Consider the following 13,749-nt stretch of genomic DNA (forward strand, 5'->3'; position numbering starts at 1 on the left):
TCACCTTATGGTTTCCACCAAAGCTTTCCTGTACTCCCGACCAACCTGCCCAAGAAACAAAATATATAGCTGGCTTCTCCAAGGGTCCCCTCTTTAAAACTTGTGACAGTTTTGTTTCCTGTGTGGATGGGTGCAACTACACATTCTCAAGTTCTGTCCAGAAAGACAGCTGCACAAATATCGGACAAACTGAATATTTTGTAATATTCACAATAGACAGTGACATACAACGTGTAAGAACTTTACTGTTACGGAACAGGTCTGCACTGTTTAGAAGGTATCAGAACAAAGGCTCTGCGGGGCCTGGAGGGTGGGAAATGGGGAAGAGGTGTGTGTTTAGAGTCAAATAGGGAGAAGTGAGCTTAATACTTTGTAATAAATGTAAGCTTGTGGCACATTTACATTTTTTTTCTTTAAGTTTTGGATAAAGTAAAGAGTGATTATGACACTTGAAGTATCTATATCCAGTTGGGGAGGTTTCCCTTCACTTCCTCTCCCAGAGACACAGCAGGATGTGAAAGGAAATGGTGAGGGGATATCTTCTCTTGTAGTGGCCACCAAAATACGTATCACCGCTGTAAGATGTCCTCTAATCTTTGATTCCTCAAACAACTCAAAGTTTGAATGTCTCAAACTTTTGTACCGAAGACAACAGTCAACAGGCCTATTAGTGCATCTCCCCAGCAGAGAGACAGCAACAAGAACACTTTTTTTTTTTTTTTTTTTACAAGTCTACCCCTTCCACATTCCATTTATGTTAAACAATGTTTGTACCTAAAGCAGAACCTTATCCATAACAGCTGGATAAATAAAAAAATGTTCCTAAGTAAGGAACATACATTCTACATTAATTATTATGCATCCAAAATTAGTGTGAACTGTAAATTGCCTCCAGCATTGCTCCCGTTTCTTCTCGCCGGACGCTGGCGTTTTTCTGAAACCCAGAGTCCCTGAGCAGCAGTACAATTTTTAGGCTGTCAACAGATCAGCCTCTATATTTTCAGCACAGTGCAGAAAAAAAAAAGAGCATCTGAGCATGTTCAGAGAGGGTGAGGCAGTATTACTGGATTTTAAACAGTATAGAGACACTTCTTTTTAATGTTTTACATAGCTATACCTGTAAAAGGGGCTAGCCTGAAGTGATCTAGCAGGAATTCATTTTCTGACTAAACACCTAAAGTTCATTGAGGGGTAAAGGAATCAGGAATTATACTGCTTCAAGATAGCTCATTTTGCTACATATTTCATTAGAATTAGTTTAATGGTCTACTCAACGGATGTTTGTGAGTGATATACCTGGCTTTTTTAATCTTTTACTGAGTTAAATAAACGTTAATGCACTAGGGCTGGTGTGCGCTCTATTTCTTGTGCTTTTTTAGGTTTGTCTGCCACCCAGTGGACTTTAATAGGAGCAGCAACACCCAGAGTGGATGTAACAAGCAATATATATTGTGTAGAGGTAGTCTGGAGGAACTGGATAGGATGTGACAGCGCCGTGCTTGATATATTTGTTTCCTGTTTAATGGTCTTGGACAACATAATTTTGAATTCAGAACTTTAACTTAATCAGGATTAAGTTATATACACACAAACATTAAATATAAATATATATACACACACACTAGAGTTGGGCCGAACACCTCCCCGGTTCGGTTTGCACCATAACTCTCGAACGTCGCAAAAGTTCGGACCTCAACGCCGAACCCCATTGAAGTTTACGGGACCCAAACTTCAAAAATCAAAAGTGCCCATTTTGAAGGTTTATATGCAAGGTATTAGCCATAAAAAGGGAATGGGGCCCGGGTACTGCCCTTGGGGACATGTATAAAATAAAAAAGGGCCTTATATGGATGGTGTTTTTTTTTTTTTTTTACATTTTTCTATTGCCAGCAATGTGGTTTTTTATTTTCATTCAGCTGTCAGTGGGGGAAGCCCATTGACAGCTGATGACTCATCCGTTGTTAAAGTGATTTTAAGGTCTCTTTTTTTTCCTATAAAAATAACAAAACATGTTATACTTACCTCCACTCATGCAGTGGATTTGCACAGCGCAGCCCAGATCCTCTTCTCAGGTTCATCTTCTGTGTTCCTGGCCCCTTCCTCCTGTTCAGTGTCCACACAGCAAGCAGCTTGCTATGAGGCACCCGAGCCGAGTCACAGCTCCCTGTGTCCATTCAGACACAGAACCCCCAACCTGGCCCTGCCCCCTCTCCCTATTGGCTAGCTGACATTGACGGCAGTGGCAGCCAATGGCGCTACTGCTGTGTTCCAGCCAATCAAGAAGGAGAATCTCGGATGACAGACACTCGTGGACATTGCTGGACAGAGAGGGGCCTCAGGTAATTAGGGGGGCTGCTACACACAGAAGGCCTTTTATCTTAATGCATAGAATGCATCAAGATAAAAAAAACTTCTACCTTTCCAACCCCTATAAGGATGCCACGGCTGGCTTCCCGGCCCACTCCTTAACAACCAGCTATTTACTGTGCCCTAACTGGGTAAAGCTTTTCCCAATCAAGGCAAAGAATGCATTGTGGGACGCTCGGCGGGAGAACATCCCGCTGAACGCCCTGCAATTTTGGGTGTTCAGCAAACAGGCCATGTTCGGCTCGAATATATTACACACACACACACACACACACACACACATAAGGGCATATAATGAAAATTGTATTATTTTGTGCTGACAAACATTCACATAAGAGAAAAATATATAGAACTACCATATACAATTGTTACACCAAACTAGCAGTTTGCAAATATGTCTTCAATTGAGAAATCATGGGTGTTTAGGTGGTGAGATATAAATCTTTTTTTTTTATGTTTGCATTAAAAACAGTATAAAAAGCTATGGGTTTCCTAGGCCATTCTGTGTTTCAAAAAAGAAAAGAAAAAACTGAAAGTGATGAAAACTGCAGAGCTGCTTGGCTGTGCTGTTAAGACCCCTTTCACACTGAGGTGTTTTTCGGGTGCTTTTGGACTAAAAATAATGCATGTAAAGTACCTGAAAAACGTCTCCCCTGCAGTCTCAGTGTGAAAGCCCGAGTGCTTTCACACTGAGGCGATGCGCTGGCAGGTCGTTAAAAAAACTCCTGCAAGCAGCATATTTGGAGCAGTGTATACACCGCTCCTAAAGCGCCCCTGCCCATTGAAATGAATGGTCAGCCCCACCGAACCGCCGGCAAAGTTCCGCTTTGCAGGTCGTTTTAACTTTTTCGGCCGCTAGCGGCTGAAATACTCCACAAAAACGACAGTAAAACTCTGCTAAAAATAGCGGCGCTTAACCGCCGACGCCTCGGAGTGAAAACAGCTTTAGAGTTGATCACCCATTATTAAACAGCAGGTTTGACTTTTTTTATTTTTTTTTAAAAAGCTTTGATTTTGTAAGCAGAAAACTAATTTTATTCAGTTACTTTACCAAGAAGCACTCCTGTCACTGGGAGGATGTAGTAACCCCAGTCACTGTCTAATGATACAATGGCTTCCATAGCAAAAGTAAGAGAAATTAATGACATATACATCACAAATAGACTCACCTGGTGACTGTGTGTGCATCATTACTGGCGACGGTGTAACAGTATTATGGTATGAAGAAGGTGGAGACGTAAGTGGATAGGCACCAGAAGTTCCTGACTGTTTTGAAAACTGGGAACATAAAATAAAACCATTACATATTTAGCCAATTAGTGACAGGACACATTAATATTCTAAATATGTAACATTTTAGCAGCCTTTAATAGCATACTAATAACATACCAAGCAGATGAAAATTTTGTAAGACAGTTAATAGTCTGGTTAACAATGTATATATCAATTATGTATGTAAGCTTTGGCATGTATGTCGATCACCTGCTGTGTCTGTGGCTGAAATTGGGATAGCAATGAGTCCATCATATCTCCTCCAACAGGAGATGGTGGATTGTCATCTTCATTAACCGATCGCCTCCGTGCATCCTGATTGCTATCCACAAACATATTCAGGAATGTCTAAAAATAGAAGAAAACACTCTAGAACAAAAGGCGACATAAGAAGAAGGGGGGAATGAAAAGTGGAGAAATTGAAAACATAAAAAGAAAGCAAAGAATAAAAAAAATCTACCTTTAGCCCTGGAGCTGGATAAAAGCCTTCAACTATTTTGCTGTTATCGAAGAGGCTGTAAGCTCCGTCACGTATTGCCACCACACCCCTACTTCTACAATAAATGTCTATACAATACATATTTCTGAAGGCCAGTCGTATATGGGTAGGAGATTGGGGAAGTATAGAAAAGCACTGATAGGCAGTGTTTATCCGCTGTGTCAGGCCCAGCATTGGTACTGTTGGAAGTTTGTTGATAGCGTTTAAAGGTGCTTGAGTATCAAATAAAACCTGTTGGAATAAAGGAGTGCAGACAATCAGTTTATGTATGCAAAGAAAAAAAAAACACAATGGAAACAAGAAAACCATATTTCAAAAATCCTCCAACAGTTAACAATTTTGAAAGTTTAAATATTAATGGCACATGTTCAAAATTATGACTGCTTTAATGTGTTTGTAGGGGGCGGAGAGCTGAACTTACATCAGTGAGGAAAGCTCTAAGAGCTGATTGGAAGGATAGGACACAGCACACAGAAACAAAACTAAGGTTATGAATCAGACTGTGTCCTCCCCGTCACCATTTTTCGCTTGGTGCCAGGAAAACTAGTCAGAAGTGATTTATGCAGATAGCAGAGGAATGAAGCAGTGGACAAATATTACACTTTGTGATCTGGATTAAGACAAGCACACACTATAGAGGGATATATTTTTATTGCAATTTGAGATCAGCAGACTTTCAAAAATATACTGCAATACCAACATACTGTATAGAAATCTTGCAGAGGTGATCCAACTTAAAAGTCTAACCCTCGGTGTCAATAAAACAACTCGTTTAAATAACCTACCTGTAACAATTGTACCACGTTTGGGACTTTGTTGAACATTTCTTGTAGCTGGTGAAGAATGATATTGTGACAATTACTACAACCAGAGTTAGGTCCGGTGGTCCCAAGGGATATGTGAAATTTCTGGTTAATAGAATTCCACTGAATACTTATCTGCAATGTAAAAAACAAACACTTGAACACTAACAAAAAAAAAAAAGGCAAGTGCACCATCAATTTACAAAATGTTATTAGATTCCCTACCAGGGATTAAGCATTTCAATTTAATGTTAAAAAAAAGGGGGAGGAGCATGGAAAAGGAAAAAAAACAAAACAAATACAACTATAGGAGTATGCGAACCACAGGACTGCTCCCGTGATCACATTATCATTTCAGGCAGAGAGATGGAAAAAAATGGTTTACTACTCCAAGTAACTCTGCGCAGACTGCCAAACTTAAACTGTCAAAGGAGAGAAATTTTTGCAGAGCATCTGAGAATCATCTAGCACTACATCCCTCATATAAGTAAAGCCTATCCGAGAAGAGTTTTGGGGATTTTAAAAGGTGCACAAACACAACAAGAACGTAAAAAAATATATACATTTATTTAGAAAACATTAAAACATAGTGAGAGAGAGTCAGTTTGCACCTGTGTATGCATTATATGATCATGTATTCATGTCTTCACACTGTTTTTGAGGTTTTCTAAATAAATTTATATTTTTTTACATTCTTATTGTATTTGTGCACCTTTAAAATCACCAAAACTTTTGTCGGATATGCTTAAAAGCCATTATTGTGGGAGGCAATATAGGCACCGAAAAAAACAAAACAAAAAAGGTGGGCACCTTGCACAATGGAGCTTGAAAACTCTCAGTACTGCATTTTTTGCAGATTTAAGACCCCATTCACACCTGAGCGTTTTGTAGCTTGAAGCCTGAAGCTACAAAACGCTAGAGGGGAAAAAATCTATTATTCTCAATGGAGATGGTTCACATCTCCACTCCATGTCGCCTGAAGCCGAACGCCTGAAGCTCAAACAAGTTCCGGACCCTTTTTGTCGCTCGAATAGAGCAGATTTGGGCGTTTCTTCTTTTAACATTGGTGACCTTTTGCCCTGCACAAAAACGCGGCAAATTTGCGGTAAAAACGCCACAAAATCATGTAATTTTCTGCTTGAAAACGCTACGCTTAGGTGTGAATGCAGCCTTAAATGCAGCTCATTGATTTCTATGTGCCTGTACACACAGGTGAGTAAACAAGTCCTGCCTATTTATCAGTACAAATACACTAATCTGCTTGCCGGTCAGTATTAGTGTGTGTATATGCAAATACACACAAGTACTCACGGATACTCACAAATGCACGAAAATGCCACGCTTCATGCTTGTGTGCGCACTCGCAAAAAACTCCCAAATACTCACAAATGCTTTGCAAATGAGGCCTTAATATGACATTTGAGAAGAAAATTATTTTTTCATGAAAGCTCAACTCTTGGTCATCACCATAAGGCCCATTGCACATGGGAGTAAAACAACGCCACATTTTTCACAGATTTCAAATGAGATGCATTGTTGTCTTACAAAGATCAGATCAGTAATACAGGCATGAATACCAAGCCCTATAACAAAAATTAAAAATTTTACATTTGAATGCAGTAATTTATTCCATATGCATGTTTACTTGTCTATAAGCATGTTTACGTTGGTATAAATGAGTATATTGCCACGCTAGAAATTAAGAATGTTACTTGTTTATACACTTATGCACCTTTACACGCCTATAGTCAACATTACTCAGGTCTTCACACACACAAGTTCCTGAGTAAACATCAGCAAATTATGATGCCTGTGTGCATGGGGCATAAAAGTCATTTCTACTAATATTTACTCTGTACACACCCCTCTTTTCGTTACATGGTTTAGCAGACAGTATTCCACATTTTGGCACACAATGGTCTTAAGAAAACCTTACCAGAAGGCATAAATGAGTACCGAATCCTGTGCATCTAGCAGCCTCCCCATAAACACACAAGCTGTGGGTGGACGGGAACCACGTGTGAGGCGCAGAAGTGGAATCGTTTTAAAATGAGACCACTTAAAATGAACAAAAAAATACTATAATCCCTTAAACTAAAAAAAAAAAAGCCCAATTCACCTACCGAGCTTCCCTTTGTTTGTCCATAGCACAGAATCAGCTTGCGATAATTATACAATCGGACCTCAGAAAACTGATTTAAGTGATGAGGTATGTCTTTGAAAGGACAAGAAAAAAAAAAAAGTTAGAATAATTCACAAGTAAATGCTCTACTTTCAGAATAAGCAAAGAAATGTTACCTTGTAAACACTTGGAAAATTCCAGCACACATTCATATAACTGAGCAATACTATTCCAGTCATTTAGGAACATTTCTACTACTTTCCTTCCTCCTACAGGTTCTGACAGGGGATTTTCATAAGTTAGGTACACATGTCGTGTTGGACCTAGAAAGAATAAACACAGATTTTTTAGATACTGTTACTAAATGTGGAGTAAGCAATGTGTCATGAAAGACTGCGCCATACCCTGTTCCCTGGAGGCTGTACTGTTAAGTGGGCAGTTTGCAAACACCAGCTCTGCAACCCATGTTCGGTTATTCCTGCCCTGCAGTCGAAAAGTGCAATCGAGTAGAGACTGTTCTAGTGCCTTCTGTGTTTCCTCACTTATCCCTTTACACGGAGGAACCCTTTAGACAAGAAAAGAAAAAGTTAGATGCTTTCCTAGCGTAATCGCACAGCAGATCGGTCTAATATTTGTAATGCGAAGACCTAGCTAAACTGTTACTCTTATTAGTAGCTGTAACATTTCACCATAAAACAGCCCAATATTAATGTCAACAATTTGCAAGCCAAGCCTGGACATGGGACAGGGAAAAAAAAGTTAAGTGATGCTTCCTATTTTGAACACCACTTGCTATAATTAGGGCACAAAAACAAAAGTCTCCAGGAGTAATAGAGTACAAATCACTGAAATAGCACCTCATCCATAAAGATATATAAAAGAACTTAAAAAAATAAAAAAATGAAGAAAAGGACCCCAAGGTGCCATACAACTCTAGAAAAATGAAACACTTGACTGGTTGAAATTGCAAACAATTTTTTTCATGATTCCTTAAAGCGGAGTTCCAACTACAATCAAATTATTATTTTTTTAAACCTTTCACAAGCATTTACAATGGCATTGTAACACTCTTCTGTATAATTTGTCCCCCGATGTCCGGTTTCATCTGTTAAAAGAACTTTTATAATGCAGTGGTGGCCGTTTTCATTTTGCTTGTGGGCATGCAAAGCCCACAAGCATCCTGTTCGGCGATACGGTGCTGCTGAGCGACCAGATCTCGCTATCAACTACTAGGTTGCCATCACAACCGGCGTCAGAAGTGCCTGCCCCATTGTGATGACAACAAAGCCCTCGGCGCTGCTCATCAACTCCTGGGAAATGACATCAAACATCTCCCAGGAGCAGTAGCGAGTGGAGGCGCCGAGGGAAATGATGCAAGGAGCCTAGGAGAGAAGGGAGGAAGATTTCAAGGGACCACATATCAACAGGCATTAAGGAGTAAAGAGAAAAAAAAAATGTCCAAATATTTTTTTTTTTTATATTATTTCATGCACAGTAATGCCTTTTTTTTGGGCGGAACTCCACTTTAAGAATTTGTACATCATAAAAAACAATAGTAACGCATACAATACAGTGTCAGATAAAGTATATGGAGCTCCTTGAAATAACGCCCAACCTGCTAGGCCACAACGTCTAAATACCCATACATGTATACGTTACACAATTCTAAATGTACAGCAAGTATGTTAGGCCAAACCGCAGCGAAATTATTGCAGGTCTCATTTATTGGCTTCCTCAGGAGACCAAAAGTATAACCAAAGTTCTAATTCTTATAGCACTATGTCCAGATAAAAAAAAAAATTACCCAGGTCGCCTCATATAGGAAAAAGACACACTAGGATTTGAGTAGCAAATGGGAGCCCCTAATAAGCGACACATATAAAATTTAATCCATTATAAATTATTATTATATATAGATATACAAACAAAAATCTCATCTTAACATTATTCATTTATGTCTCATATCAAAAAACCCCTTTACCACCCTTTCTCCCTTATTGATCTGTTAGCCTCTACATCATTCTACCGTAAAGCGGGATTGCAGCGACCAATCTTTTTTTTTTAAGTTAATTTATCAACGGACATCATCTAAATACAATACTCACAGTTTTGCTTTTCAATTGCCCTACGAGTCATATTTTGTCCGCCAGAATAAGTTCTATAATTGTGTCCCGGCGGTTATCATTTTGCTTGTGGGCAATTGAAGCCCACAAGCATTTCTTTCCGGGAGGTGGTGAATGCTGTGCTCCCAGCATTCACCACTCATTCCCGCGCATGCTCATTGCCAACAGTGAGCAGCGCCATCAAATTCTGGGTTGCTATCACAACGTGCGGCGTCGTCAGAAGTTCCCGCCCTGTTGTGATGGCAACCAAACATACAAAGAACGGAAAAAAAAAGCTCACTACGGGAGAGACCAGCATTGAGTGTCCATTGTTCCAAGATCTCTCGAGATTTGTGAACGACGGCGGTCCGCAATGATTCTTGGGAGGCCGCACAGTAAGCTCCCAGGAGACATTGCGAGGCTGGGGAAAGAAGTAAAACACGCCTACTCCCACGGGAGTCCTGACAGGAAGTGGCCCTAAAAATATAATTACGGTGATATTTTTAAGTGGCTTAATAGCATATATGAAGTTAACTGATTGGGGTAAGATAAAGAAAAAAAATTTGGGTGAAACACTGCTTTAACCTATTTCTATTATTGCCTGTGAATATTTTTCTGACATTCTAATAAGCGGCACATGACACTAGTTTAATAAATAGAAAATGTCTGCACATTCAAGAAAATACTCCTGACTGGTGGACCCCTCTCTTGTAAATTGCAAAGGCTGGACAAAAAAGGGTATGCTTAAAAGATCCAACAAAGTGTGTGCCGGTCCCCCAGTGACACCACAATCCCTTCTCAAGGATGCCAGGACAGATGCGCTCACACTGGGAGATTTTATGCATTGCTGTCACCATCAAGCAAGTGCCAGTGCACAGATAACTTGTCCTTGAAAGAATTATCTCCCCACTCTAACTTCTGTGATGCAATTAACAAATATCCATAAAGTAAAAATAATTTTGTTTACCTTAGTACTCGGATAGCATGACTAAAGCCATCCCCTTCTATTTGTACACCTTGATGAGGAATGTTCAGGTTGGAAAACTGCAGAGACAAAAAAAAGAAAAAAATGTTCCAACATCAAAGATCACCTGGCTAGCAACAGAGGAAATATAACTGGATAATTCATTCCTAAAAGCTCCTTCCTTTCGTGTTAATCTTCAAACTCTAACTCTCAAAACCGATGTTCATCTTTGTGCATCTGATGGAATAAAAGTGTTTGTGCATAATATATTTATTTTCACTCTGTTATATTGCAGCCATTTGCTAAAATCTTTTAAGTTCATTTTTTTCCCTCATTAATGTACACACAGCACCTCACATTGACAGAAAAACAAATTGTTGACATTTTTGCAGATTTATTGAAAAAGAAAAACTGAAATATCACATGCTCCTAAGCATTCAGACCCTTTTCTGTGACACTCATATTTAACTCAGGCACTGTCCATTTCTTCTGATCATCCTTGAGATGGTTCTACACCTTCAATTGAGTCCAGCTGTGTTTGATTATACTGATTGGACTTGAATTGGACTTGATTAGGAAAGCCACACACCTGTCTATATAAGACCTTACAGCTCAAAGTGCATGTCAGAGAAAACAAAATCATGAGGTCAAATTAATTGCCTGAAGAGCTCAGACAGAATTGTGGCAAGGTACAGATCTGGGCAAGGTTACAAAAAAAAATTCTGCTGCACTTAAGGTTCCTAAGAGCACAGTGGCCTCCATAATCCTTAAATGGGAGACGTTTGGGATGAACAGAACCCTTCCTAGAGCTGGCTGTCTGGCCAAACTGAGCCATCAGGGGAGAAGAGCCTTGGTGAGAGAGGTAAAGAAGAACCTAAAGATCACTGTGGCTGAGCTCCAGAAATGCAGTCAGGAAATGGGAGAAAGTTGTAGAAAGTCAACCATTACTGCAGCCCTCCACCAGTCGGGGCTTTATGGCAGAGTGTCCTGACAGAAGCCTCTCCTCAGTGCAAGACACATGAAAGCCCACATGGAGTTTGCTAAAAAAACAAAAAAACCTGAAGGACTCCAAAATGGTGAGAAATAAGATTCTCTGATCTGATGAGACCAAGATGGAACTTTTTGGCCCTAATTCTAAGCGGTATGTGTGGAGAAAACCAGGCATTGCTCATAACCTATCCAATACAGTCCCAACAGTGAAGCATGGTGCTGTGGGGGTGTTTTTCAGCTGCAGGGACAGGACGACTGGTTGCAATCGAGGGAAAAATTAATGCAGACAAGTAAAGGGATATCCTGGACGAAATCCTTCTCCAGAGTGCTCAGGACCTAAAACTGGGCCGAAGGTTTACCTTCCAACAAGACAATGACCCTAAGCACACAGCAAAAATAATGAAGGGTTGGCTTCAAAACAACTCTGTGACTGTTCTTGAATGGTGCAGCCAAAGCCCTGACTCAAACCCAATTGAGCATCTCTGGAGAGACCTAAAAATGGCTGTCCACCAACTTTTACCATCCAACCTGACAGATCTGCAAGGAGGAATGGCAGAGGATCCCCAAATCCAGGCGTAAAAAACTTTGTAAGAAATCTGCAAAAATGTCAACAATTCTATGTTTTTCTGTTAATACGGGGTGCTATGTGTACACTAATGAGGAAAAAAATGAACTTAAAAGATTTTAGCAAATGGCTGCAATATAACAAAGAGTGAAACATTTAAGGGGGTCTGAATACTTTCCGTCCCCGCTGTGTATATGTATGTATGTGTGTATATATATATATATATATATATATATATATATATATATATATATATATATATATATATATATATATATATATATATATATATATATATATATATATATATAGCTAGCACTAACGAGGTGTGCAAACAGGCTTTCAAGAGAAGGGTAAATAAAAATAGGAAAATTTTAAAAAGGGGCCTAAAGCTGGATATGCTGGCTGAAAATACAGAATATATTATATATATATATATAAATATTTTTAAAACTTGTGTTTCTGATCACAATAAAGTATTAAGACAGATAAAGTAATACAGACTCTGTATACATGTAGCTTGTATCTGGATGTTAACCTGATTAATTTCAAAACAACCAGATTGCACAAGAAAAAAAAAAAAAACCTGTACATTTTGATACACATTACATTTAGGTACGTTTAAGTTCTTTTAAAAACCAGCACACAGACACACCTCCATTCGAAGTCCGATAAACGGCATGTTGGCATCACACATGGCCACAAAGTGAGCGAGTACTTTATTAAAGGCACACATTTCCCCTGTCCGCTTTGGCTTCTTTGATTCTGGAGAACCCTGATCTCCAGAAAGCTGCAGAAGAAAAAAAAAAGTTCTGTAAATGATAAAATAAGTAATAATTGATCTCTTAAGGGTATTAAAAAAAAGTTCAGTTGTAGCCAACCAAAATATGTACAACTAAATCAACATATTTACAAAATGTGAATATTGTACTACTTACCACAAAATCCATTTCTTGACGTTCACAGAGGGACAAGGAAGTTGAGAGACTTTTCGAAAGTTCAAAAGCTTTCCAACTGTGGGGTGGGCTACAGCAAGAAAATACTAATAGGCCCACAAGAAACAACAGAACTGAGGACTACCTGCAGCTCAGTGAGCAACCTGAAAGCCATTACGCATAAAGTTGGCATCAGAAGAGGCCTGAACTTCCACCTGGTAAAACTTAGAGAACATATGAATAGAAGACCAGTTCAGACTTCAGATTGCTCACCGATGATCAATGTAGATCACTGCCTGAATATTTATCAGATGATCCTCCAGTCAGTGTATCTTTTGTTGCAAACAAAAGGAACCCTTCTTGGCCTCTGAAAAGGGATGAGCATTACAAAATGGAGCCTTAGGCTTATTCAGTTGAGATCGTTGATTAGCAGCTCCAAAGAGGCTCTGTCCCTCAAAGGGGATGCAAAGCAGTCATTTTTTACATGTTGGTTCTGCGGCCCAGCAATTGTGCCAAAGAGCTGACAGGAGACTTTGCATGGTAAATGACTTGTGAGACCTTGAACAATGCATCCACAAGGTAGCTCCCGGATGCAAGCATGAGCTCCAGATGCTCTATAATGTAAGGATCAGTTTGAATAGCAATGGGATCCCTTCTGATAACCAGGTTATCAGGTTTCAGAAAGGGCCTGCAATTGCTTGTCAGTGGGGTCCTGGGAAACAGATGTGTTCTCCCCAAGGATAGTTAAGGCTTTGTTAAGATGGGAAACTGCCAGAACCACAACAGGGGCAGGCCACTATTTAACAATGTCCTCCTCAAACAGGTACATGACCACTTTTTCAGGGTCCTTCCAGTCTCAGTAAGGGATTATAGCCAAAACAGCCTCTAAGTTTTGCCATAATGTCAAAAGTCTGACATCTCTGGTGTAGGTTAGTCTGTTAAAGACTAATGGACTCAGCATCAAACAGCTTCAGCAGCTGAAAGCTCAGAGGCTACAGGCAGATCGGAAAAGGCTCTAAAGACGTAAAAACACGCTTATGGCCTCTGCAGTCAGTGTCAATAATCAATTGTGCAATTAGACCCATAATATCCTGCATGACTGCAGTGAAATCTTCATGGAATACAGACAA

At 39.6% G+C, this 13,749-nt stretch overlaps 1 protein-coding gene across 4 annotated transcripts in view; it reads right to left on the reverse strand.

The window, feature by feature from the left end:
• The window catches only part of MED14 (mediator complex subunit 14), a 94,100-nt gene that overhangs the window by 33,357 nt on the left and 46,994 nt on the right, over nt 1-13,749 (reverse strand). For all 4 annotated transcript variants that reach the window (XM_077480881.1, XM_077480879.1, XM_077480882.1 and 1 more), the window contains exons 15-23: nt 12,340-12,474; nt 10,133-10,209; nt 7,468-7,628; nt 7,240-7,386; nt 7,065-7,156; nt 4,924-5,076; nt 4,100-4,369; nt 3,850-3,987; nt 3,537-3,645 (exon numbers count right to left, since the gene is read on the reverse strand). In XM_077480881.1, the coding sequence (XP_077337007.1) occupies nt 3,537-3,645; nt 3,850-3,987; nt 4,100-4,369; nt 4,924-5,076; nt 7,065-7,156; nt 7,240-7,386; nt 7,468-7,628; nt 10,133-10,209; nt 12,340-12,474 (1,282 nt within the window). The remainder of the gene's footprint in view (nt 1-3,536; nt 3,646-3,849; nt 3,988-4,099; nt 4,370-4,923; nt 5,077-7,064; nt 7,157-7,239; nt 7,387-7,467; nt 7,629-10,132; nt 10,210-12,339; nt 12,475-13,749) is intronic.

Source organism: Lithobates pipiens, unplaced genomic scaffold, assembly GCF_037356315.1.
Source record: "Lithobates pipiens isolate NorthernLeopardFrog02 unplaced genomic scaffold, aLitPip1_a1.2 Scaffold_16, whole genome shotgun sequence".
Taxonomy (NCBI): domain Eukaryota; kingdom Metazoa; phylum Chordata; class Amphibia; order Anura; family Ranidae; genus Lithobates; species Lithobates pipiens.